At 44.7% G+C, this 25,892-nt stretch overlaps 2 protein-coding genes across 4 annotated transcripts; one reads left to right on the plus strand and one right to left on the minus strand.

The window, feature by feature from the left end:
- The first annotated feature begins 3,943 nt into the window (after positions 1–3,943).
- On the plus strand, positions 3,944–17,958 carry EPB42 (erythrocyte membrane protein band 4.2). Its single transcript, XM_075721339.1, is given in 15 exon segments — positions 3,944–4,007; positions 7,912–7,991; positions 7,994–8,021; positions 9,706–9,891; positions 10,591–10,821; positions 11,430–11,548; positions 12,288–12,410; positions 12,809–12,986; positions 13,370–13,508; positions 13,890–13,993; positions 14,320–14,562; positions 15,388–15,711; positions 16,023–16,183; positions 16,618–16,751; positions 17,689–17,958. Coding segments are annotated over 15 exon segments (2,265 nt in total). The 3' UTR covers positions 17,840–17,958.
- A 473-nt stretch (positions 17,959–18,431) lies between these two features.
- CCNDBP1 (cyclin D1 binding protein 1) lies at positions 18,432–25,877 on the minus strand. Of its 3 annotated transcripts, XM_075720951.1 has the most exons (11): positions 25,811–25,877; positions 25,672–25,731; positions 24,992–25,071; positions 24,288–24,369; positions 23,729–23,825; positions 21,862–21,935; positions 21,479–21,555; positions 20,751–21,004; positions 20,279–20,339; positions 19,219–19,265; positions 18,432–18,836 (listed from the first exon to the last, which is right to left on the minus strand). In XM_075720951.1, the coding sequence occupies exons 1-11, from the start codon at positions 25,875–25,877 to the stop codon at positions 18,728–18,730; spliced, it is 1,008 nt and encodes a 335-aa protein (XP_075577066.1). In that variant the 3' UTR covers positions 18,432–18,727. The 3 variants fall into 3 exon arrangements, with proteins under 3 accessions (XP_075577066.1, XP_075577067.1, XP_075577068.1); XM_075720952.1 differs by lacking the exons at positions 25,672–25,731; positions 25,811–25,877 and adding an exon at positions 24,453–24,750 and having other exon boundaries at positions 24,992–25,025; XM_075720953.1 differs by lacking the exons at positions 21,479–21,555; positions 25,672–25,731; positions 25,811–25,877 and adding an exon at positions 24,453–24,750 and having other exon boundaries at positions 20,751–21,021; positions 24,992–25,025.
- Positions 25,878–25,892: the final 15 nt, after the last annotated feature.

Consider the following 25,892-nt stretch of genomic DNA (forward strand, 5'->3'; position numbering starts at 1 on the left):
AGAAAACATGACTGCAACTGGCCCCATGCAGTAGTGGAGCCACAAATGCCAGAATAGCTACCAACAACTCAGAAAAAAAAAAAAAAAAAAAAAAGAAAAAAAGTGTTAATTTTAAAAAGAGTTTTACAGGAAAGGAAAAACTGGTTCCTGTTCCCATTAGGCAGAAGGGAAAAAAAGATGTAGCTGATGTAATGAATAAGTAAATTTCTCAATACCCTGACGACTTAGGTTCTCAGTTTCACAAAGTAGCTCCAGAAACAGCTTCAGACAAAGCCAAAACCGATACCTATATTGTTTTGTTTATAGAAATTACCTAAATACTTTCTATTATAACTATTCTAACTTAAGCACAGCTAAAACGTTTCAGGACTTGTATGTAACTCTGAGGCTGACTGCTATGTTTCATTGCATTTTAAATACAAATGACAGACAAGACAAAGGTGCCGGTTTGGAAGATTCCTTGCAGGAAAAACTGACTGAGCTATCATACTGGCCCCACAGCAAAGGACCGCGAACTGTATCCTCTTCATAAGGAACTGCAGCAATTGCCTTGGACTATTTACAAAGGCTTTGCTAAGCATAAACATGAGCAATTCCCCAAAGAGAAAAATTAATGTGTGTGGAGACCCACTTTACAGTGTTCTCTGGCTTTGCAATCTCATTCTGTACTAGTCTGAATGTATTCCAGGACTAATAGGCAGTAGTAGTGATCAGAAGCCATAACCAACACAGGCAAACAGTCAATGCATTGGTCCTAATTATTCTGGCATTACACGTTTTGATAAAGTTGGAGTGGGGGCTGGGGGAAAGGTTGGGTGCTTTCACTTTGCTCCAGGTCAGAAACATCTCACTGTACTACCAGGAGAATTGTTCTACAAGACCACTCGAGAAAAAGCAGCCTATGACATGTATTTTTGTTTTGTACTGGCACTGCCTTCAAGGCTGTTACTTGCCCATGCCTGCTGCCACAGAATTCACCCAGCCCTTTATCTGTATCTTACAAAACCATTTTATCTACCCTCCTAACTTATGTCAGAGGAAGTTCCACCTGTTTCCTTTCATGCAGGTATCATAAAGCAGACAGAAAAAAAAAAAGACTGTTTTTTCTGTTTGCAAAGGCAGATACTTTGCAATACTTCCAGAAGTGCTCAGAAAGCACAGGATGGGAAGAAAAGGCTCAGGACAATATAATCAGAAGGATGTATGAAAATTCACAATTAACAGTCACACATCCTCATTCCACAAAGCTGCTTAAAGTAGATCATCATCCTCCATGAGGAAGGCATAATGCCACTCATATCTAAATCCCAGCACTACGCCCATTTATTCCTTGCAGAGGTATAGTTTTATGCTAAGCCAAAATATCAACGATCTGAACGTTCCTAAGAGACAATTTGACCTTTTCCTCCTGGCAACACCTAGTACTGTCTGGTAATGCAGTCCCAACTTCCCCCAGAAAGAATGTTTCATGGACACAAACTGACTCGGTGACACAGATTAAGCTGAGGTCTCATTTAAATTTCTTTGATTTAAAGCCAACAAAATCTTCAAAACATGTAAACTATTTTATTCCATCAATTAGAATATTTTGCCACCCACTCATATACTTACAAGTGACACGGAAGCTTGTCAAAACTAGTCAGCCCAGAGAGACTGGAATGAAGATTGAAAAGGACACACATACGCGCACACAGGAATTCAGATTTCTCCAGGCAAAGGAGAGGGAAATAGGTAGCTTTGCACCTAGCAATTAAGTCTTGCAGGATCTTGGAAAGTCAGGGTATACAATCCTCCAGCCTTAGAAAAGGCCTTGAGGTAGTGATGGTATTTCACAAAAGCTCATTAAATCTTGCAAGAATGCAGACTGCCATTACGTTTAACACACAGTACAGCCAAGCCATTCAAATTCCTTCAGTATTTCTTCTTAAATACAATCCAGGAAATTATTTCAGTCAGTGTTTGTCACACACGCTTGGAATGACCTCATCCGAATTAACTATTTGTAAATCAAGCCTGCTGTTCAAAGGAAAATCAGCCCTAAAGCTTGTGCCAAGTTCCAAGCTTTGCAACACTTGGGGTTGATGGGTTTTCAGGGTGTCAGCATTATTAACTTCCCTCAGCAACCACACCCAGTTCAATTCCCGTGTTAAATGCGGATCTGGCCAGTGCCATGTACGAGAAATACACATTCTTCCTGTGTTAGACATAAAACAACTGTTCAATTAAACTAATGATTATTACAAAGAAAAATGTGTAAGTGCCCAAGGAAGGATTTAAATAGCTTTTGCCAAACCTACAATCTTTACACATCCCTTAGTCAGAAGTCAATGGGAGTTGGTGGAGTAAAATATGGCTAATTACCAGTATTTTTCTTTATAAATATGCAGTTTAAATCTGAACATGCCCAAGAGGCTGACCCAGCCCTAATTCCATTCTGATCACGCAAAAAAATCAAGTGAGCGCTAGCTGATATGACACATTCATACTATGAATTGGTCTTGAAAGGCATTAAAATCAGCCTCCAGGATGGTGACTGTTTCTCCCAACCATTCTGTTCTCCGGATCTAAGTTTCTAGAGCCTCGATTCAGGCAGTCAATTAAATTACTACCCATTTACAGTTAAAACCAAACCAAAACAAACAGAAATAGCCAAAGTTGGTAGTTTCAAGTCACTTGGTTCTGTCACCACAGCTACACTGCTTTACCACTTGGTATCTACCACTCTTGTGTACTGAATGTGGAGGGCACTGCTCACTATAAAAGACAAAACAAAAGGCACAGCGTAAGCATTTCTTGTTGCTCTAAAGAAACAAGAAATTCCACCAAAAAGGAAAATTCACATTTAATTCATGGATGTGCCATGTCAGAGCTGGAAATGCAGACACAATAGAAAGGGAACTTAGATGTATGTATTTTTGGATCACTACACTCAGGAAAAGACCCAGTTATTAAAGATGCTCATGTAACATTTTAAGCTTCTGTTTCTATAGGTAATAAAGATGATAAAGATTTTTATGGATTTATGTTTGGACCTGTAAAACAACAATAATCCCAAGCACTATAAAGACAGTAACACAGTAATATCCAGGCAGGATGGATACTTTCAAGGATCCTAGGGATCACTTTTCCTTTAGATTTCTATGAGCATGTCAGGGATGTAGTGGATACAGAACAGTGGCAACACTTGCCTAGACCTGGATGAAGTTTTTCAGAAGCAGCAATGCAGGAAGTGAGTGCAAAAAGGGTACAAGATCTGCTCATGACATAAAGCCATTTAAATTACTGATGACTAAAAAACTATGAGGAACTTCAGAGGGTCCCAAATAAGGCAAAATAGATGACAATACAACAACCAGTGAATTCAGTTTGGTAAATGCACCGTAGGAAAGCAATTTGTAGTCAGCCATCATGCAGAATGTTACATCGGCCATATCAAGTGCAGAAGGAGACCTCAGCACAAACAGCTCAACCGAGATTACAGCACCTTGTGTTTCTATGATTGCCACTAATAACATGTTAGACTGCAAAGTAGACAGGAGGGGACTACTACAAAGAATACTTATCATTAACAGGAACTCTCAGAGTGATATTAAATTATGACATACTCAGTCTTGAAAATCATCAACTGTGAGATGATGCCTCACTCACAGGGGTGAAGCTCATGCACATTCTGCTGAGGCACCTGGCCTTCTGTACTGTCAGAGACCAGATTAGACTGAATGAACCTCCATTCTAATTCAGTCTAGCAAGTTGTACACGCTTATGCTTTTGTTGCATTTTAGAGACAAGTATAGGTTTGGACGTGGTTAACTGAGTGAGTGAATGTTAATTCTTACTGACTCCTTACAATGAAGAAGGGAATTCACTTGGTTGATTTCATGGATCTTGTGCGCATGAGGTTACACATGCTAACACTGATGTTAACAGTATTGCAGCCTCAAGTATGGAGGTTGAAATCAGCATAAGCAGAATGCTGGTCTATTACAACTGTAGTTTTACAAGCAATGGTACGTATCAGAAGCATGATTAACGTGTTAAATGCATGAGCAAATTATGCTCACAGCTAGCAACTGTACAGGACAATGGACTGGAATACATATTATAATAAAGGTCAGCTTGAGCTCACATGCTTCAACTTCTTGGATAAAGGGAAGCCTGAAAAATAAACCGGGTATCAAGTTGATTTGGTGACTGGAGAGATCAGTGAGAAGGACTTACAGGAGAGGCAGATTTTGCAGGGAAAAACCAAACCGAGTCTTTTCAAAAGAATGTCATAATGAATGCTGTTCCTGGAGCTCCAGCAAAGGCAAGTTGTTCCTGTTGAAAAGACTTTCTCTTTTTGGAGCCAGAAACACGTAAATAATAGCTATGTGGAAAGCATATGGAAGAACCACCCTTAAAACAAATCTGCAAGACAAAGTCAAAAGCTTACTGAATTTGCCTTTTACAGTTCACCCCCCCAAAAAAACACCCTATTTCTCTGAAGTGTCTGATCTTCTTTGCTAGAGGATCTTAGGGCAACACCTTTGGAGGACCCATATGGTAGAGCTACCTGTCATTGTATCTGAAGGACTGTCCATTTGCCCACTTCCTGACACAGAACATATCACTATCAACAGACGGGTGTTTATACTGAAGCTAGGCAACTAGTAAGAGAGAAGAACCTTTGTGCATAACTCCAAATACAGTTATGCCGAGTGCACGGAAGAAATACTACTCCAAAGTGCTAGTGTAACCACCTTTTAACCACCAAAATATAAGGAACACAAATACTTGTACGTACACTTTAGAAATACCTATGAGCACGTCTAAAAGTTCAGAGTGCCTGCATAGAGACGTGCAAATTGCTGGTTGCATGCAGCAAAATAGCTGAACAAACACAAACTCAACCTTTTGACAGCGCAGTTGCAATTGCAATATACAGAAATGGCTGCACCATTTTAGTACCATCAGTGATGCAGACAGTGTTTTGGGTTTGCCTTTTACCAAACACAACTGCTGGGTCAGACGTGAATGGCATTTGAACTAACAGATTAAACAACTGACAACTGAAAGAAAACCAACATAGGAGAAACCCATATTCCAGAGAGAAAGAAAGGTAATTCTCAAGTAGGAAATCTCAGCACTTCTGCTGAATGTTTTGACCTCTGTAGTGGCCAATTCCTGTTTCTTCCTCTCAGATCTGAAATGGAAAACCTCAGGTATCTAATTTAGGATTGCAAATTCTCACCGGATAGAATGCCAGTACAAGCACTTGAGCACCACATGCGGAGGTCTCTTTTGTGCGTTAACATTTTCAATGGTCCTTTTTTGCCCATCTTGGTGTAATGAAAGATACAAAGGGCAAAGGGACAATAAGGAGTTCTCTATTCACAAAGTGCGTCCTATGTAGCAAATATTACTTGCAATTGCCAATTTGACCAAGAGATGGTACTATGCGTATACACAACCATTAGAAGGCAGCAGTATTGGGATAAATACCTGTTTGTATCTAAACCGCTCTCTGATTTAGATATTCATAAACACGTATACTGCAAATGTGCATTTAAAAACACTGATCATGCAAAGAAAGTCAGGGGTTTGAGCACAATCAATTGGCTTAGAATTTGCATACACTTAAAGAGCACGAATCCGTCATTAGAGACAGCGTTTAGCTCTTTATATAAAAAACGAGTTCGAGAGACATACTAAAATCACACATAATTGACATTGAAAAATGTATGTTGACAATAATCACAGAATTTTCTGGAAGATCTCCCCAGTGTGCTTGTATTTAGTGTTTCCCAATTCTGCAAGTCTGGTGACCACCATGCTTCCTAATAAAAGTCAAAGCAGTCAAAGCTTACGTAAGGCAGCAATGCGCCCTTGCCGCAAAGAAGGGCAATGAAATCCTGGGGTACATCAAGTAAAGTATTGCCAGCAGGTCGAGGGAGGTGATCCTTCCCCTTTATTCAGCACTGGTGAGGCCACAGCTGGAGTACTGTGCCCATCAGTACGAGAGAGGCATAGACATACTGGAGAGAGTCCAGCAAAGAGCCACAAAGATCGCAAAGGGACTGGAGCACCTCACATACCAGGAAAGGCTGACAGAGCTGGGACTGTTCAGCCTAGAGAAGGCTTGGGACGATCTTATCCATACATATAAATTCCTGAAGGAAGGGTGAAAAGAGGACAAAGCCAGGCTCTTTTCAGTGGTGCCCAGTGACGGGACCAGAGGCAATGGGAACAACCTCAAACACAGGAGGTTCCCTCTGAACACCAGGAAACTCTTTTTCACTGTGAGGGTGACTGAGCACTGGCACAGGTTGCCCAGAGAGGTTGCAGAGTCTCCATCCTTGGAGATGCTCAAAAGCCATCTGGACACGGTCCTGGGCAACCAGCTCTAGGTGGCCCTGCCTGAGCAGGGGTTGGACAAGATGACCTCCAGAGGTCCCTTCCAACCTCAACCATTCTGTGATCCTGTGAAAGTGAATCTACACAATTAAGGCTATACTGTAAATGACTAAAACTACGAGAGTTTGTATTTAGCTTAAATGACACATATAAGCAAGCAATTGTAAAGTTCAATATGCAAATACTAAGAAAAACACCAAGCTCACTGAACCATATTGTGCAGCTATCTAGTATAAATCCAAATCTCATTCTGGAATGGCTACAACTATGTGGTAATGTGGACTTGGTAATGTTAGGTTAATGGTTGGACTGGATGATCTTAAAGGTCTTCTCCAACCTAAACGATTCTATGATTCTACCTCTGAATGCATCACTGTTTATGTAAAATATAGTTCCCTTTCTCCTATTGTACATGTGCCTACACTGATCTCTACTTGCTATTTTATGGCCTAGTCATTCAATATCTTCAGATTCCTCTACAACTTTTCCAAAGCTGCCTCCCTCATCTTTACTACTCAGAATAACTGAGCAAGCTTTGCCACCTCATGTCTTTTTATTGGCTTCTCAAATTATTGATGAACTTTAGGAAGATCATAGAATTCTGCAAAACTACTGGTGACTCCACAGTGAAAACTGTTTATTTCTGCTGTCTTATGTCCTGTCTTTTGACCAATTATTTACCAATGCAGTGACCTTCCTTGTATATTACAGCAACTTTAAGAATGTATTTAGTCCGAGTCTCCAGTGTGATATTCTTAAATAGTCTGCATGATGCTACAGAAATTCTACTTTTTTTAGTCGTTGCTTTTAAGAAGTTTCCTAATTTTGAAGTGGTTTCACTTTTCTGAATTAGGCACAAGGGCAATGGATATATTGACCTCTTTTTTTTTTTTTTTAACTCCTTGAAGGGTCTAAGTAGCTTATGGTCAATGTTGGAGAGCAGCTCTTCATCACTTACGTTTGAAGTGCATTCTGTGGACTGTTTAGAGCCAAATTAAGATTTGCATTTCCTACTCTGGGGTCCCCAATGCACAGCTCTTTGAAGAAATTGTCACTGGCTGTCTTCAAAGGCTTCACATCTCACTGTGGAATTTAACCTCATCTGTAGGTAGGAAAAGTCACCCCTTTCTGTAGGTCTCTTTAGTGTGGTCTGAGAGATAAGAGAGTCCTCAACTTCTGCACAGCAGGCCAGCAAGATAAGCTGAAGGAGAGGTGGCAACATTGTGTCCCACCCTGTATAAAGAAATCGAGCAAACAACTTTGCAAGTAGGTAGGTTTTAAGGAAAGCTGAAGGAAGGAGCCATTGCCCACCAGAGCAAGCAGGAGCTGAAGACGTTCACAGTACAGGGACCTAGACAGGGGCCAAGGTAAGCAAAAATCACTTGGGTTAGTCCCAAGCATTTGCCAGTTGTCTGTTAGGAAAAATAACTGTCCCTGCTCCAAGACAGTGCTCATGACGCTTGTAGAAGAGGTGAGTTTCCTACAGGGCGGGAGCCAAGACAGTGCTCTAAAGCTAAGGGACTTTAATTTGCACAGAGGACTGCACAAAACAGGACAGCAAACAAAAGCTGGTATCACTGCTTAAGAGGAGTTTGAGGGAAGCACTAAGAGGCAGCTAAGGCAGATACGTGAGAGTTTGGAAGTAAAGGCAAGAGAGTTACCCTTAACATAAGGGATGGGGGGGCAGGGAGTCAAGGGAGGTAAGCCAGACTATGAAACTGAAGCAGAGAGATGACTGAGTGTTTTAGCCACTTGAACAAGGAGAGGGTCCAGGTTCCAAGCAACCTTGAAGAAGGTGACAATAAGATCCATGAAAAGTCATATGAAGGAGAGGAAGCCAGGCTGCATATGACTCACCAGTCTGTAAGTAGCCAGAACAGACATCTTCATCACAGAGAAGAAAATATATGAGGTCAGAGCTGGCTCTGTAAAGCTTAAACTGGTGCAGGGCTATGAACTGGGACAGCTGTAAAGGGATTTGAAAGCCAGACCAGAATCATTCACTGAAAGCAACGCATGACAAAATTCGTATGGGAAAAAAGAAACAAAGCACACAATCCAGTGGGACTCCCACAACAAATGCATAAGTGACAACAGCAATTGGAGAAGGTATCAATGCAGAAGACAAGGCAATTTAGACATAAGGAGAAAGCAGACCAATGAAAACGGCAAAGAGTAGTAGTTGTCGCTTTAGCACAGGAGCAATGACTTTAGATAGCAGGGGAATGCTCTGTGGATTTTTTTCTTTTTTTTTTTTTTTTTAGCTGGAACAAAGGGAGGAGCCCGGGTCAGCAAGGAGAGGTAGGTGACAGGATGTGTCATATAAGGGGCAGCAGTTACAACCCACAGGTTCAAGGATCTTAGTGATGAGTTGGCAGCTGAAAAGTTAAGTGTGGTCAGGATGGTCCTAAAGCTGAGAAAAAACAGGTACCTGCTTCTCAGCAAGAAGTCTGGAAACCTTAAGAACACCAGCAAAACCAGAAGGAAAGTGCAAGTATATGATCACACTACAGCCACTGAGCACCAAATTAGGTGCTTGAAATTGTGACAATTTTTTTCTCTTCTGGTGCTGGACAGAAGCATGTATGATGTGTATGATGCATATGTAGGAGACAGAAGGAGGAGGAGGAGGAGCTCTTCTGTCTCCTGCAGCTCTGGGTGTGAGATTGGCAACTATTGTGGTGCAAAGAAGGAACAACTGGCCTTTGATTTGCTGTGATCCAGCATAGTACCTGGACTATACAGCCACACTGCATTCGAACCAGCAGTGAAGTTAGCACCTACTGCTGATCTTTGGTGCATATCAGACATACATAATGCACTAACTGCTGGAAAAGCTTGCACCCACATTGCAAGTGGGGTGTAATAGCTTGTCTCCTGTGCACAATTTCAACCATGTATCCACATGGGGAGATGCTGCTTTGAGTGCCATTGGTGCCCTTGAGTACACAGAGTAAGACTCCAAATGTAGTCACAGTGCATGCTCAGTGCTAACCACATCTGCATCACTTGAATGCTCAGGTCTGTTCCATGTCTTTTCCTGGGCAGGAAGGAGCTTTTGCGTGATCACTTGGTTCACTTAGTGATGCTAAGGTATAAGCAAAGGCAGCTCATTAGCCACTTGACACAAGAACAACCAAGCTCAGAGTGAAGGCCCTTACAGTTACCGGGCAGAAATTCTCAAAGGCAGGGGGGTCCTGTCTGAGTGCAGAAACACCTGATCAGCTGTTCGTGTGTCTCAGGATGTAGCCCAGGGCCAGACTGTGGGCAGCTCACAGCCCCAAACTCATTCTATATCTTCTCATACTACAGGTCTGAGCATCAAAAAATGCGATTTCAACATCACAATGAACAACCACAACCACCACACAGAAGAAATCAGCACTGAAAGGCTTATGGTGAGGCGAGGGCAGCCATTCACTATTACTGTGAGCTTCTCAGCTCCAATAAACAGCTACCTGCAGCAGCTGAAGAGGACTTTCCTCATCGTACAGACAGGTAACATCATTATCATACCTATCAGAGCTCTGGTCCTCCACCCACCTGAAGAACAGAGCTGGTGGCAAATGCCATCTTCAGAGCTGGTCAGAGGTGCCCGCATTTAGAAGTGAGGCCAGTGAACTGTTTATCTAAGGCAAAGTAGAGTCTCCTGCTGCTGGGACTACAGGGTCAAAACTAGATCTCTTTCCAGAAGAGACACTGCAGCACAATAACCAATGCAGGTTCACTACTCTATGATTTGAAAGTACTCATGGGATCCCTCCTCTCTTCTGGCTTTTGGTTTAGGAGTGTTCAAACTTAACTAGCCCCTTACAGATGTTTCCTGTTACAGAGTGTTTTCTAGTGAGACCCCTGAGAAGGGCAGCAGCATTCAGCCCCAGCTTGTTTTACCATAATCTGAGCATGTGGCTGTGACTTTTGTTACAAGACACTGAATCCCAGAAGCAGCAGGTCTGCACCATTCTGGCTGTTCCTGGTTTCTACAAATCTATGAAATACACATCCCACTTTCAAATATGGAGGCCTGAGTGCAGTACTAACCTTAGGAAGATTCACCAGGCATTAAGCTGCTAAAGGGTTAAGACTCTCTCACAAGAAAGGAGAGCTATGGCTCCAGATATAGACAAAGTCCCTACAATCTGCATGGGGTGAGGATGCATGGCCGGAATAGACACAACCAAATCTCTTTGGCTGCAGGATCACATCCTTCCAAAGCAGATGGAACCCAGACTGAATTTCCCATCTCCAGCCTGGGAGACCAGAAGCAGTGGAGCGCAGCACTGGAAGAACAGGACCCATGCTTCTGGACCATCTCTGTGAACACGCCTGCCAATGCTGCCATTGGCCAGTATGATCTGCTTTTACATGCCTCCAAGTCTTACTGTCTCCTGGGCAAATTCACCCTTCTCTTTAATCCCTGGTGCCAAGGTACGTGGTCAGAAACAGAAACGCAGGCTGGGATCAGCCACTTCACAAAAACAGCTTTTGAGCTCTGGCACTCTGCCTCCATGGAGGTTGAGGCTGACTCTTCTAGTGCTCCCCGCCACTCCTGCCCTGCTCCTCACAGCACCTTAGCAAGGAGGTAAGGGCTAATAAAAGCTCAAAGCTGCCTGCCTCAGCACTTCTGCCCTATTCCTGGAGTACTCCACTGCCAGAGCCCTGTCCTCCTGGTAAGGGAAAAGCGTTTGATAAAGTGTTTCCTACAATAAAGATTTTAACACGAGTCAGGATTATAATTGGTCTGATTAAGGCGACTGTATCTTTCTTAGGAATAGAGAAGTCAACAGCCAGGAGAGCAGAAGTGCTAGCTAGTGCAATAGCCTAGGTCTGGAGAAACTTTTTGAACAAGGAAACGGAGATGACAATGAAAATTCTTCTTTCCTGTCTGATTCAGAATCTGTGGTATTTTTCCAGGACAGAATGCCAGGGACTGCCAATATCCCTGGAGTGCAGTGGAGTCTGCCAATGTAAGAGAGACGCAAATGCATCTGAGACCAGGAACACTTTCTTCCTGACGCTTTTTTCCTCTAATCTAGATGATGAGGTGTTCTTGGCTAATGAGGCACAGCGGCAGGAGTACATTTTAAACCCAGAGGGTGTCATCTACTGAGGGTCTGAAAATGCAGTCCTATCACAACCCTGGGACTTCAGTCAGGTAAGCGAGAGGTCCGATATGTCTGCGCTCTCTTACGGCCACCAGCAGAGGAAGGGTGCGTATCGCCTGTGTATACAGGATACTATCCACTTCCATACTGTGGTTTTGATGAAAGAACTTGCTCTGTGCTTTCTGCACTCACTGTCTTTGTCTAAGACTGTACAGGAGAAGAGGGACCTGTGCACAAAGTCCCATAACCCAGTACATATAATTTTAGCTACCTTCTCAGGCTGTCCTCTATGAAGAAAAGCACTGATCTATATCTGGGCTTTGTGTGCCTTCCTTTCATCAACAGATATAAAAGCATTTAACAGAGCTTAGTAATATTGTCTCTGTTTTACAGGTAAGTGGGGACAAGTAGATCTTCCAATTTGCCCAAGGCCATCTGAGACAGACAGTGATTAGAACAGGACGTTATTCCACTTTAGTTCCACCAGATCACAAAAGTATCTCTGTGCCAACCTAGAGAGTGCTAGAGAAAAGCATCAATTTCCCTCCATCAGGGGATGCAGTATCATGCTAATGCATCTCCCACCTTGCTTCAATAAAGCTGTAGGTCTGCCTTTAGTATGTTGTGCTCCCCCTCCAAATCTCTGCCCAGAGCTCTCCTCCACAGCCCGCTTACATAAGACTATCAGCAGAAAGGGAGAAATAATCTGCACAGTTACAAACCCGTGCAGGGACTCCAGAGAACAAACGTTCAGGCCAAATTTCCCAAAACGATGTGTTCTTGTTTCAGTTTGAGGATGATATTGTTGACATCTGCTTCACACTGCTGGATGTAGGTGAACACCGTCAACGAGACAGGGATCACACCCAGCGCAAGAACCCTATTTACATCTGCCGCACAGTTGCTGCCACGGTAAGGAGAGCAGACAGCAGCCCTGACCCTAGCAGAGAAGACCCAAATGCAGAGCAAAGGCTAGCATCTTCTCAATCCCAGTTTATGGCAATCCACTGACCAAAGAGGAAGCCTGCCCAGGGCTGTTCCAAACACCACCTCCTGCCCATCTCCAGCCCTTCCAGGTATTTCTGCAGCAGACAAGTAGTGCTGCAGAGTTCCTTCACAGTAATGGTACACGTACTGAATAAATCTCAGGGGAGACTGCTGCACCTGTTCTGCTCAGCCATGACCTTCATGCTTTGCACAAAAAATCCTTTTGGTTTCATCTGCCTTGGGAGTAGCTTCATCAAACAGGATGAGGTGTACCTACCCAAGAGAGGCAATTCCTTAATCCATCTTTCTCTCCTTCCCTGCAGCTGAGCTGCAATGAGTTTAGAGGAATCCTGACAGAACGCGGGACTGGGCAATACTATAATGGGACACCCCCTTCCAAGTGGCTGGGAAGCAGCCCCATCCTCCGGCAGTGGGCTGCATCGCAGTACAAGCCTTTCCATTAGAGGCAGTGCTGGGTGTTAGCTGCAGTCGTGTGTTCAGGTACAGTGGTGGTTCAAAGACTTTTGTGTTGAGCAAAGCCTTACTTGGTCTGCAGAACCTCTAGCATATACCTAAATTCCTTGATTAACACAGATCCCAGTAACATAACCTTTAATCTTTAGTTGAGAGGCAGATCCTCAGAGTTCCCCCATCAACATTCAGCATAGCTAGCTTTGAGATAAAAGAGTTATCAGTACACTGCATTCACTGAATGCACCTACGATAACTTATTTCCTGAGGGGGCAATGCCTCTTTCAAAGTCCAAACAGCAGGCCTGGTGCCATTCCTAATAGGCCTAGCACCAAAAAAGGCTCTACATCCATCAGCGGAGGCACCCTTAGGGCAGGATGCACAACTGACTCACAGCTCTTTCTTCTGCACAGTTCTGAGGTGCCTGGGAATTCCTACCAGGGTGGTCACAGGCTTTACGTGGGCTCACAACACTAACAGCAGCCTGAGTGTGGATGAGTATTACGATGAAGACGGGACACTGCTTACACAAGACAAGAGTGCCCGTGTCTGGTAAGAAAACATGGCAGGACCCAAGCAAGAATTTGAGACAATACCTGGATCTAGGAAGTGACAGAGGGAGGGAAAGAGGTAAACGGGTGCAAGGAGGTGGATAGGAGACAGCTCAGCTGAGATCCTGTCTACATGACCTGTTCTTGAGAAATCGCTGCAATCCAAACTGAAGAGTGGCCTATTACTAGGGCCCACAAAGGAAGAACGATAGCCCAGTCCAGCTGGTGAAACTCCACTAGTGTCAAAAGCCATGGTCTATGCTCTCCTTGACATGCATGGAGCTCTTTCAAAGGAGCATTAATTGGCTGTGGTTTGGCTAAAACTTTACTGTACCTCAGGGCTCAGTCCCTTGGTAGAAGCACGTGATGTCATCTCTTGCAGGACCTTCCACGTTTGGAACGAATGCTGGATGGCTCGAGCGGACTTGCTCCCAGAGTACAGCGGGTGGCAGGCACTGGATGCCACCTGCCAGGAAAAAAGCAAAGGCAAGAGATATCAAAGATGGGCTTGGCAGGGTGAGGTGGGGGAGCGGAGTGGGGAGCAAATAAAGTAGTTCAATATTCCTTCCTTCCCCAGCTTCCAATGGAAGGATGCAAAAGGACAGGGACTCACCCTGTTGACTTTAACCACTAAATCATCATTCATCCGTTTGGTTTGTGCAACCTGTGTAGCTCCAAGAGCTCTATCACAGCACTGCTCCTTAATGTCCTCCTAAACTAGATACTTCATCACTTCCAGCATAGGTCTAAACTCGGCATGGTTCTAGTTGGTAAAGCATCTGAATCTTAACTGGGCCATATTTTCTCTTCAGGTCCATCCTTCTGTGGGCCAGCCCCTGTTCAAGCCATCAAGGAAGGGGACACAGAAGTTGATTATGATGTCTGCTACTTCTTTGCTGCCATCAATGCCAAGTGCCAGGTCTGGATACAAAAAGCAGATGGCACCCTCAAGCCAGCTCTCGGTGGCACAAAGTACACTGGCAACAACATCAGCACCAAGAGTGTGAGCAGTGAACGCTGTGAGGATATCACACACAACTACAAGTATCCTGAAGGTACGGGGTAGGCAAGTGCCTGAGCACATTCCCTGCCAGTGTTACAAGTCAAGAGTAAAGGACGAGAGAGCAGAGCCATACTGGAGCATTAGAGTCATCCACTACTTCTCACTACTTCCCCTTCCTGAATGGCACAAGAACATCTTACTCTTGCTGTCTACGGATTCAAAGCACACGTCATACCCCAAATTTCATCCTGCTTAATCACATTAACCAGCTCTCTAGAAGGCCAGGCCTTTCTTCACCAGGCACTTTCCTGTCTGGCTGGAAAACCTTCTTTCCTGATTTCTGTTACCGGTACGCTCTGTACATTCACCTCCCATTACCCCTCTAATATATTTCAGACTCCAGCTTTCTGAAAAGGACTGTTGTGCTCCCAGATATTGTCTAAATCCCTCCCTCAAAAAGTAGCTCCCCCCTCAGAATCTATTACTGAGTGCTGTTTCCCTGACCCAACCCTATCATCTCATCTTAGCCTATGGCATGTTGTCTCCTTGGCTGCAGTCCCTCACAAGAGAACACAGTACTGTGCCCTAACTACAGCTATAGTTAGAGGCAACTGCCTCTGACAGATGTTAGCACCAAGGTGCTTTAACAACTATGACAAATCTTTCCAAGTAGCATCTTTCAGGTACATCCAATGAATGTCCTGTCAGCTGAAATTCCTGAATTGCTCCAACCAGAAGCACAACTGGATCTCTGTGCTCTTAGAAACAGTTATCTACAGGACTGCCAGGATAATTCAACGCCATCCTTCTGCATTTACTGCTTCACACAAATGAACAGGAAAGAATACTAAAATATGTGCTCCCTTTCTTGTAACAGGTTCTCTTCAGGAAAAAGAAGTACTTGACAAAGCCTACAGGAAGATAAAGAAACTTGAGACAACCAGCAGCAGCAGCAGCGAAACACAGTTTAGATCCATTCCTACTGCCCTTGAAGAGCCCGTTAACCTTTTCATCCACCCCCAGTTGCAGAGTCCTCTGCTACTGGGACAAGATATTCAGCTTTCCATTGAAGTGTTTAACCACAGTGGTGGAGAAAAGGCTACTCACCTGGTAGTTGGGGCCCAGTCTCTACATTATAATGGTGTGCCCATTACCCAGCTTTGGAAGGAGGAGTTTCATTTTATCCTCAAAAGCAATGAAGGTAAGGACTCTACTGGGTGCATGGCTAGAAAAGTATGTCTAGTCCTCTCACTTCAGGAAAAATGCACTTAGCCATAAGTCTACAAAAGGTTGGCTGAATAGTTGATTGTAGGCGATTGAAATAAAACACTTTGGCAACATCACCTCAGAGGTTTTGAACCTGCAAATCCAGTTGGGATCACTTAAGCTTTTAAATGCTGCAGCTTTTAGTGCAATGTTGGGCACTAAACACTCCTAGGTGCCATGCAGGCTAAGACCAGACTGTACTTATCGTCTGCATTGTCATCTGTATTTCACCACTCTCTATTCCAGCTAAAAATCTGCAGGTCTTCGTGCCTTACTCGCAGTACGGAAGAGAGTTGGGAGAGAACCATCTGCTTAGGCTGACTGCCATGCTGAGAGATGAGGACTCCTGCTACATATACTTTGCACAGGAAGAGATCAGCATTTGTGATTCCCCTCTCACTATTGAGGTTAGATCAGTCTATTATTCTGTTACTGCAGTAGTGAGAAAACAGCTTTCATAGTCATAAGCAGCAAAAAAAATCTGCTGGGTTGAGTGGCTCTCCTTATGCTGTCTTCTTTCAAGGCACTGAGACATCAGTTTGGAAAGGTGAGCTGTGCCGCACTGTTGTATACAGTACTCCCACTTCTACCTTGTCTATGTGTGAGCATAAGGAAATCCCATTGACTCCTAACTCACTCACCAGTCTGGAAATCAGAGGCTGCAGAAGGAAACTACAGCAGAATACTGTAGTTGAGAAGAGAGTAAGCTGGACTTTGCCTCTTCTGGCAACCGGCAGCTCAGGCCGAGACCTCTGGCACCAAAGAAATCATTTATCGCCCTTTAATCGTAGAAGAATCTCTTTCCTTCTTTCAGTTTCAGCTCATTTCCTTCTTTCAACAGTTTCCAGAAAATATGGTACAGTATCAGCCAAGCACAGCAAAGATCAGCCTCCGGAACCCTCTCACCGAACCCTTGGAGAAGTGTGTGATAGTGGTTGCAGGGAGAGGGCTCATTTACAGACAAAGGAAGTACAGGTAAGTGCAAACTGATTGATCTAAGAACGGTATATGGAAGAAGAGACACAATACAAGCTAGAGAAACCCTTGCATAGGAAAGGCTGTCCCCAAAAATAAGTGGACAACAACGTGGCAGGAAGAGACTGCTACAGCATGAAAGCCCCAGGCATCCCATCCTTTATTTACAGATAATACAGAACATTTTCACACTGAAAAGGAGAAAAGCCAGATAACAGAACTTTCAACAGATGTGTAATACGTAAGTTAAAGCCAGTATGACATTTGTGAAAGCTTCAACCCCAAAGGCCTAGACAGCAGAAGAAAAGCCCCCTGCCAACAAAAAGGGTAACAAGAGAAGTACCACAAAACTTAGGCAGAAATACACATTAAGTAAGACAACAGTTATAGGTCACTGAAATGAGCTAGAAATTTAGAAATTATTTGCTGTTGAGAAACCAACTGCTTTTTAGCTAGCCACCTGAACATCCGTAAGTGGGGTAAAACTATACTGTTTGTGACATCTCTTTCCACCCATTACCCCACTGTGAGCAATAAACACAGTCCCTGGGTACAGTTTTAACAGTGTCTTCCCCTTCCCTGCTGAAGAACCAGGCAAACCTGACTTAGCCAAGTGTCATCTAAAAAGGCATGCTCTCCTTCACATGAAAAAAAAACCCCACATTTCTCTCAAGAAGCTGCATTAGGACAAAGTAACCTTAGATGCCTCCATGGGGAGTTCAACCCTCCTGTCTATCTCCCTCCCAAACTACTGCCAGATCACAATTCCATTGTGGTAGTTTAGATAACTGCTAGTCGCCTCCTATTTCCATTTTTTTTTTTTTTTTCTTTCCTTTCTTTGGCACCACACTCCTGTCTAGCAAATGCATCTCCTGGGCCCTGGGAACTAGAAATACAAAGAGGTGCACTTCCTGTATAATCCCTTCTCGCCTTTCAGGTTGGGCTCTGTGCAACCTAAAAGCACTCAAGAGCTGCCAATCTCATTCACCCCCACCCAAGCAGGACCCAGAAGACTCACTGCACATCTCACCTGCCTTCAACTCCAGAACCTGAAGAGCTACAAAACTATCAACATTGCAGCTGCCTGATGCCCAGCTTCTGTAAACAGGTCCTACTGTCCTGCTTCCAGAAGAGCGGTCATGATCTGTGCCCTGATCTTAGGCAAGCAGAGATGTTAACAGTTTAATTAAAGCTATATTTAAAACCATGTCTGACTTTGATTACTTGTACAAACTCAAGTCTCTCCCTCTGCCACTATGCCCACTCTCCAGTTTTGTAAGTTGAACCCTACTCTGACAAAGATGGGCTAAATGCTCAGTCAGATGCTGATTTCTCACCATGCATATGTGCTGAACCCACCACTGCTTAGTCATTTTTCCCTACCCGTGGCAAAAAAAGATATCCTAGAACTTTAAAGTGATGATACATGTAGCATTTCTCTAGATATACTATTATCCCCCTACAGATCCTTGATGTTGGTAAAGTAGTAAATAATATTTTTTCCACTGCTTTCTGAGGAAATAGAAAAGAGGAAGACAGTTCACTTGTCTCTAAGGTTAGACAGGAAATAGCAGCAGTGCTGCGTATTTTTTAATGGTTCATCGAGCTGCTTGTAAAAGAAGCAAGACCCTTTCCTTCTGTATATATCCTCTGCCACCTGCAAACAGATAAAGCCACTCATGCAAATCTAGCAATATTTTATTGTTCTCTGAACCCCGTAGTAGTAGCAATGTCCGAAGAATGGGGCACATTCACAGCATTAAAATGCAGCCCTGCACCATCCCAGGAATCGAAGCAAAATGACACTTTCTGCAATGGCAAAGAGCAATTTCCTGGCAAAGTTTTACCAAATGGCAATAAAGTTCTCTCCTAAAAACATTGTTCTCATCATTCTCCCAGTAGCTGGAGAACAGCAAAATTCACTGGAAAAGCATATGCCAGAGCCAGTGGCAGCAACACATGTAGACATGGAAGAGCTAAAGTTGACCCTGTGTGAAGTTCTTGATTTTATTCATGTTGTGATCTACGGCACCAGTTAGAAACTGCACCCAGCCTTCCTCTGATGGTGGACATACATGGCTTGTCCTGCAAAAGTGGAGGAAATTAATTAGGAAAGCCTCCTGGGTGTCTTATACCTATGCCCCCAGACAACACATGGGTACTGTGAAGTGCTGAATTACCACAGCATTAAAACAGGACTGCTATAGCTCCAGAGTGCTTTGAGCAAGGAAGAACCCACATCCATGTCTCTAGCCCCAAATCTTACCACATATGTGTGTCTTCAGTGGGATCCACTTTCATCCCTACCGTCCTTTTCTTACTCCCATCCCTTTGTGACCGGATAACATAATTATTTCAAAATGCCAGCATTTACTGTCTAGAAATGAGTCATCTTTGACAGGAGGCAGAAAGATATCAACCTTCATAGCAGGGAACACACACTTCTAAAACTGTAACTCATACTCACTTTGCAATCTCTAAGACTTTCTTTAACACCGAGGCCAACTTAGCAGCCTAGAAAAAACAAAAGGGAAATAAAGCGAGCCAAACATGGGAAAAAAGGGGCTCAGCAGTACTGGAAAAGAAAGCGGGGTGTAGAAATGCCCAACACAGCCATGAATGAGTAAAACTGCCACAGATCCTGATGCAGAAGGAAGCTATCTATCACTGCCATGCCGGGACTGTCTCCCAACCTATTGCTGGCCGGGACAGGTGAAAATAAAGACAGGCTGTTTTTTAAAGCATATGTTAAAATGCTTTTCTCTTTAAAAAAGATAAGCCTATTAGAAATTGGTAAATGATATTAAGGCATGAAGTTACAAGTCACTGACTGTAATGCAATTTGATATTAAGCAATACTTTCTTTTTCACCCCCCAAAAACCAAGCCACTGGCCAAAGGCACGAAACCAGAACTAAGAATAAAAAGTTTCAGATATGAGAAGATACGTACTTAATTTATGATGCAAGGGACCTCTGGAAGTCATCTGGTACAACTTCCTGCTCAAAGCAAGGTCCACCTCAAAGTTCACACAGGTTGCTCAGAGCCTTGCCCAGTCAAGTTTTGAGTATTGCCAAAGATGGAGATTCCACTGCTTCTCTGAGCAGCTTGTTTCAGTGCTTAACCATACTCGGTGTGAGAATTTTTAATTCGTATTTTTAATTTAGATAACTTTATTTGAGCAAGTCCACATTACCCAAGGAAGAAGGTAGACATGCAGTACATCAGCAGCCTTATACCTCACTTTCCTGAGGTACTGTCATTGGACGTCTCTATGGATTACACTTCAGAGCCAAAGCTCAAGCGCCCATGCTCTTCCCCAAAGAAGTAAAGATGAGGAATGCATTTCTACCTGAAGGAAGCCAAGTGTTCACAAACCAAAGGGGACTCTTCATTCCTAAGAACTTGTTACTGAGACAGTCACTAACACCCACCTCTCCCTGACAGTCACATAATCCCCCCAATTCGATTTCTTCCCCTTCTCTACAGCCAAGTGAGTAGACCCGCATGCAGGCTGCAGATACTTACATTGAGTCGCACAGCCAGCTGGTTCATAGGTGGATACATGCTCAGTGCCAGCTCATCAACACTACAATAGAAGAGAGGGGAGCAATGGAAGAAAGGTCCTGATAGCACAACTCATGGATCCTGGTCAAAGCCAACACCCACCCTGAATGTAAGTCAGGAACGGCAGTGCATGACAAGGAGACATCAGTCCTACCCACGGGATGCTTCTCATTGCCTTCTCAGACATCTGTGTGCCACTCTCACCTTAGAGTGAGACACAGCCACAGCTCCACCCCAAGCTGCAACATATGTTCCTCTCCTAACTTGCACAACTCTCAACAGCCTATGCCATAACAGTCTTCCCACCACACCTGCTTTCACCACCTGCTCACAGCTTCAATATCATAAAGGTTTTCCTAGTCCATTCTCTAGACCTCAAGAAAGACAGGGACTGCTCTGGAGCAAAAAGCAGCATGGGGAGAGACCTGCTTACCTTGGACTGATCTCATTAGCAATGTCTGCAAGATCATCCAGCTGAGCGATCTGCTCTGGAGAATCAGCTTTGCCATAAGCCTTCACTACACCCAAGACCTTCTTCAGGCAAGCTTTAGAAGCCTTCATTAATCCCATGCAGGAGCTAAGCAGCTTCCGGTCAGCTTCTGACCAATACGTATCTCTGTTGCCGCGAAAGCCCAGCTCTTCATCTTCCATGATGTCACTGTAAGGGTCTTGGCCTTCCACCAGAGCCTGAGAATACAGATGCACTGAAAACCCAGAGTCTAACATCAATTCCAGCAACACCCAGGAGGAAAGAGAAAACATAATCTAGAAATCATACACATAATTTAGGGAGGAATCTCTTTCCAACCAGCATCTCCGTTGCTAGATTCTGTTAATCCTAGCAGGACTGGATTAAGAAAAACTAATCCCCCACTCCAATTCAACAGAGCAAACAGCAAGAACCTGGCAAATAACACCATTCTTACATTAACCTAAATTGCCCCACCCCCCAACCCCACAATTCAGGACATGGCTTTACAGAAAACTTATATAAAGTAAACCAGGCTTGAGTTTAAAAACTCATTAGGATCCAGGCATAATATAATAATTTAGCTCATATCAGAACAAATTTAAATCAAAGCCTGTATATAAACCAATCCCTGTGTTCCATCCCTGAAATCCATCACTGCAGGTTCCTCAAAGGCTTAAGGGCTTCCTTACACGTTCCATCTCCTCCAGAGCATCCTTGACCACACTTAGACATGCAGCCAGAGCTGACACAACTGCTGCCTGGTTATCTGCAAAAGCAAAAGGATGAAAACCATGGCACTGCACTGATTCAAGTCAGCTTGCAACAATGTTCATCCAGGTTTGCGATCATTCGATCTTGAGATTATAGGATTAACCTTTCTGCAGAGCTCAGAGCTGCATTGTTGCCACGCAAAGAATCTGTCCTGGCTTCCAAGCTTACACATTTCAAAACCAGATGGGTTTTGCAGAATGAGCGAGCCTTCATTGTACTAGCTAGAATGCCCCTTGCAAGGGTTATCGATATTCCAAGACAACACGTCCTAGTTCTGTTGTTCTGCATATACAATACTCACCTCGTGGCAGGTTGGACACTTGCTCACATGCCTCCCACACGCCACCAGTTGATATAAGCTGTTCCTGAGACAAGCTGAAATGAAACAAAGGCCCCCCAAAGTTAGACTCAATAACACGACTCTGCTAGACTGTGTTTTTATTTTCTGCACCAAAGATGATGCACGCTAGTAGAAGCTTTGCTGGAAAGACGTCACCAACCAGCTTCTCACTAGTATCTCGTGTCTGCGTAAAGCAAGAAGTGCTGGCTCCTACTGAGTTTAATTATCCGTTAGAACAAGAAGCAGGAGCCTTTTCGAAAGGCCTCTCAGGGTGCTTAGGAATATTATTTATATTTCAGAATCTATGCAAATCAGAAGTCTGTAAGGGCAGTGGCATGTAATCTGTAAAGAGAGGAAGTGGTCCAATCAACTACCTTTATAAAGTTGTACGATCATTGCATATGACAGTTCACTCCAAGGGCAAAAACTGCCAAACAGAGCAAATGCTATCCAGCACATTAATGGAAATCCTGCTCCCAGCATCTTTCCTTGCCACAGACAGGACGAAAACCTGCTCTCTATGAAGGCAAATGTTCCTGACTCAGCCACTGGAACAAGAGGGTACTGTCAGGGCCTTGAGTGTATTCCACCCTCCTAGGAGTTTAGCTGGCTCAGTTGAAGAGTTTAGCTGGCTAGATACAAGGTCAGCTCCTGTGCTGTTAAGAAGTATTGTGAAGAAAGCTAGAAGTGGGGGCCAGCCCTTCCTTACCCTAGGAGATGCTTCTACCCTGAGGTTCTGGTTTCGGCTGGGATAGAGTTAATTTTCTTCCTAGTAGCAGGCATAGTGCTGTGGTTTGGATTTAGGATGAGAATAATGCTGATAACGCCAATGTTTTAGTTGTTGCTCGGTAGGGCTTATGCTAGTCAAGGACTTTTTCAGCTTCCCGTGCTCTGCCAGGTGCACAAGAAACTGGGAGGGGGCACAGCCAGAACATTTGATCCAAACTGACCAAAGGGCTATTCCATACCATGTGGCGTCATGCTCAGTATAGAAACTGGGGGGAATTGGCCGGGGGGGGCAGCAATCGCTGCTCAGGGACTGGCTAGGCATTGGTCGGCTGGTGGTGAGCGGTTGCATCCCCCCCCCCCCCCCGCGGTTTTGTTTCTCTCTCTCTCGTCATTCTCCTTTTCATTACAATTTTTATTACTATTATTTTATTTCAATTATTAAACTGTTCTTATCTCAACCCACGAGTTTTGTTACTTTTGCCCTTCCAATTCTCTCCCCCATCCCACTGGGGTGGCGGGGGGGCAGGGCAGGGCGGGAGGGTGAGCAAGCAGCTGTGTGGTGCTTGGTTGCTGACAGGGGCTAAACCACAACAGGTTCTAAACCACAACAGGTTCTTGCACTGGGCCCTGTTTGTGCTACGTCACAGCTGTGTAGCAGTTATGTCTCCACCCAGTCTCATACCCCCTTGATTCTGACCTGGATCCTGAGCCACTGATTGACCTTCCTCCCTTGACCTCAGACCCAACTCATTGTAATGGACATGCTGGGCAATCACTGGATGGTATCTGATGCTGGTTACTCTCTCTGGCCCTGGGCCTGATCCTGACTTGCTGGCCTGACTTTCCAGCTTGACCTCATAGCTATGGGCTTGTCTGATGATCTGGACTCTCAACTGAACCTCATGACCCTCACCACCACTGCTCTGCTCACTCAAATACTGGGGGACAGGGCCTTTGCTCGTGAGGCCACTGCCTCTTCCTGCCTCATAACAGTGCTCTGCTTCTGCCTCCCCCCTTCCCTTAGGAAGCAGTTTGCACTTGCTGCTTCCTAACAAGTACACTTGTAACTTTTTCTTGCTTTTTTCTGGAAAATTACTACCTCTCCAATGGAGCACTGAGAATTGTTTCCGTGAGTTGGATCATTCCTTCCACTACTTCAGTGGTAGCATCTCGTACCATCTTCCGAAGAGTAGTACCTGGTTGAGATTGAGAAAGAGCAAGAAAGTTGCCACAAAGTCAGCACCAACAGAAAGCAACTGCCAAAGATGGAACACACAGACTGCTCTGTTTGTGTGGATACACTGTATAAATGAAGTTACAGGTATTTTGAAGGAAGCCACGTGTTTCCCAGTTCCAAAAGGACTTTGGACAAGGACCTCAACACTTTATAAATATGAATGCTCAACCATTTATACAACTTCCTACATTATCACTCTTTCAAAGATGGAAATCTGCAGGAACAGACAGGCAAGTGGTTCACTCACAAACGTGTTACAAGTCTAGAGAATAGGTGATAATGGCACTACCTACTCATGATAACTTGCTTTCCTGTAGATGCCAGATCTCATATTAGGCTCTGAAATACTGGGTTACCTTATACAGTGATGAAGGAACCACTACCCTATATAGTGGTAACTGCCCTGCTGTCACCATCTCACCTTGGCCCTTGGGGAGCCAGTAGTACACTGTGGCAACTGCAAGAATGGCACTTTGGACATCTTCACTCAACTTCCGGCAATCCTGAAAACAGATAGGCAAAAGGATTAACTGTGAGTACTGCATGGCTGCACCGCATTTAAAAAGTCTCACAAGCAATCACTTACATTCAGATTGCTTTGAAAAAAGGGAAGTATGGTAATGGCCATCTTGCTTGAGAAACAAATACAGCACAAGAAGATGCAGTAAGCAAGCTGCATACATCATAAGCCGCCTCATGATTTGGTAACAAAACACGCCCTGGTGTGGTGGTCATGCATCAGAGAGGAAGAAGTCACTTAGCTCATTATTCTGAACTGGAGGTCTTTTTTTTTCTCCTCCAAACACAGCTGTGATAAACTTTTCACAATTAACAGCAAAAATATTGCGTATTCTCTGTTAGATCTAGTCTCTATCAGCAACCAGCTGTAGATGTTAAAGAAAAGAATGTAAGAATGCTTCTATTTGGTATGTCTCCCTAACTTACAGAAATTAGTTCTCTGGGCAGTTCTTGAATTGGATTAATACACTCTACAAAGCATAGCCCATACTGACATCCCTTGCCTGCGCTGAACCAAGTGACTTTTTTCTAGCCAAGCGAACCAAGAGATACCTGAAACTTGCCACACACGCTGCAGTTGCACAGTCTGTGGGGGCTTTCACTCACCTCTGCAGAAGTCAGTGGAGGCCTTGAGAATGCCACACTCAGCTTTGTAGCTTCCTGTGACGTTACTTTGAATGTCTGACCTTGAAAGGATTCAGTGGGAGCAAAACAACAGAAAGTAACTTGGGTAAAAGATAAAAGATCAGAGCAGCTAGATGAGCAACATCTCCGATGCTACTTTGTCCTACTGCTTGATTACCATTTCTTCCTTCCAAGCAATACAAAGGCATAAACTAAATCCCACCACAGAAAAAGAAAAATTCCATGGCGTATTTGTGCCATGCATGTTGCGTGTGTCCTACGTCTGCTCTTTTTCTAGTTTTTTTACTTCGCTGGTAGCAACATCCACAAGCACATTTTGTGTCCTGGTCCACGACACCTTCACCAGGATGCGCCGTGAGGCTTTAACAGAGACCAAAGGCTTTGAAAACCTAGTTGTGACAACTGCTCGACACCGGCCACCGCTTTGCCAACGCTAACGCCCTGGCGTGGAGGGCGAGTGCAAAGGCCCTGCCCGGAGACCTGCCGAGGATCTCGCTTGCAAGCCAGAGCCCTGCCACGCACCGACACCGCGGACCCCCGCCCGCGCCACGGCCCAAAGCGCCCGCCCTGGCCCGCCCCGCGGCCCTGTCCAGACCCGGCCCGGCACCTACAGCGCGGCCCGCCCGCTCGCCCACCCGTACCTAGCGCGTCCCAGAAGCGCGGCAGCTCGAACGGCTCGCGGCCCTCGCCCGGCTCGCCCTCTGCAAAGACAGAGCGAGACCTCAGCCACCGGAGGGTCGGCTCGGCCCGGCCCGGCCCCCGCCCGGCCCCGGCCCCCACCTCGGACTCGTGCCAGCACCGCACGCAGCGCGCCGCGCAGGTCCCGCAGCGGCTCCCGCGCCTCCATGGCTGCGGGAGCTGC

Source organism: Pelecanus crispus, chromosome 14 (assembly GCF_030463565.1).
Source record: "Pelecanus crispus isolate bPelCri1 chromosome 14, bPelCri1.pri, whole genome shotgun sequence".
NCBI lineage: Eukaryota > Metazoa > Chordata > Aves > Pelecaniformes > Pelecanidae > Pelecanus > Pelecanus crispus.

Bases quoted from the DNA above. Each gene is read 5' to 3' on its own strand.
- CCNDBP1 (XM_075720951.1), bottom strand. From the start codon at position 25,877: ATGGAGGCGCGGGAGCCGCTGCGGGACCTGCGCGGCGCGCTGCGTGCG. The intron at 23,826-24,287 runs GTGAGATGGTGA...AATCTCAACCAG, and splicing joins CTGGCTCCCCAAGGGCCAAG to GTACTACTCTTCGGAAGATG. The intron at 21,005-21,478 runs GTAAGGAAGCCC...CTGTATTCTCAG, and splicing joins CTCTGGAGGAGATGGAACGT to GCTCTGGTGGAAGGCCAAGA.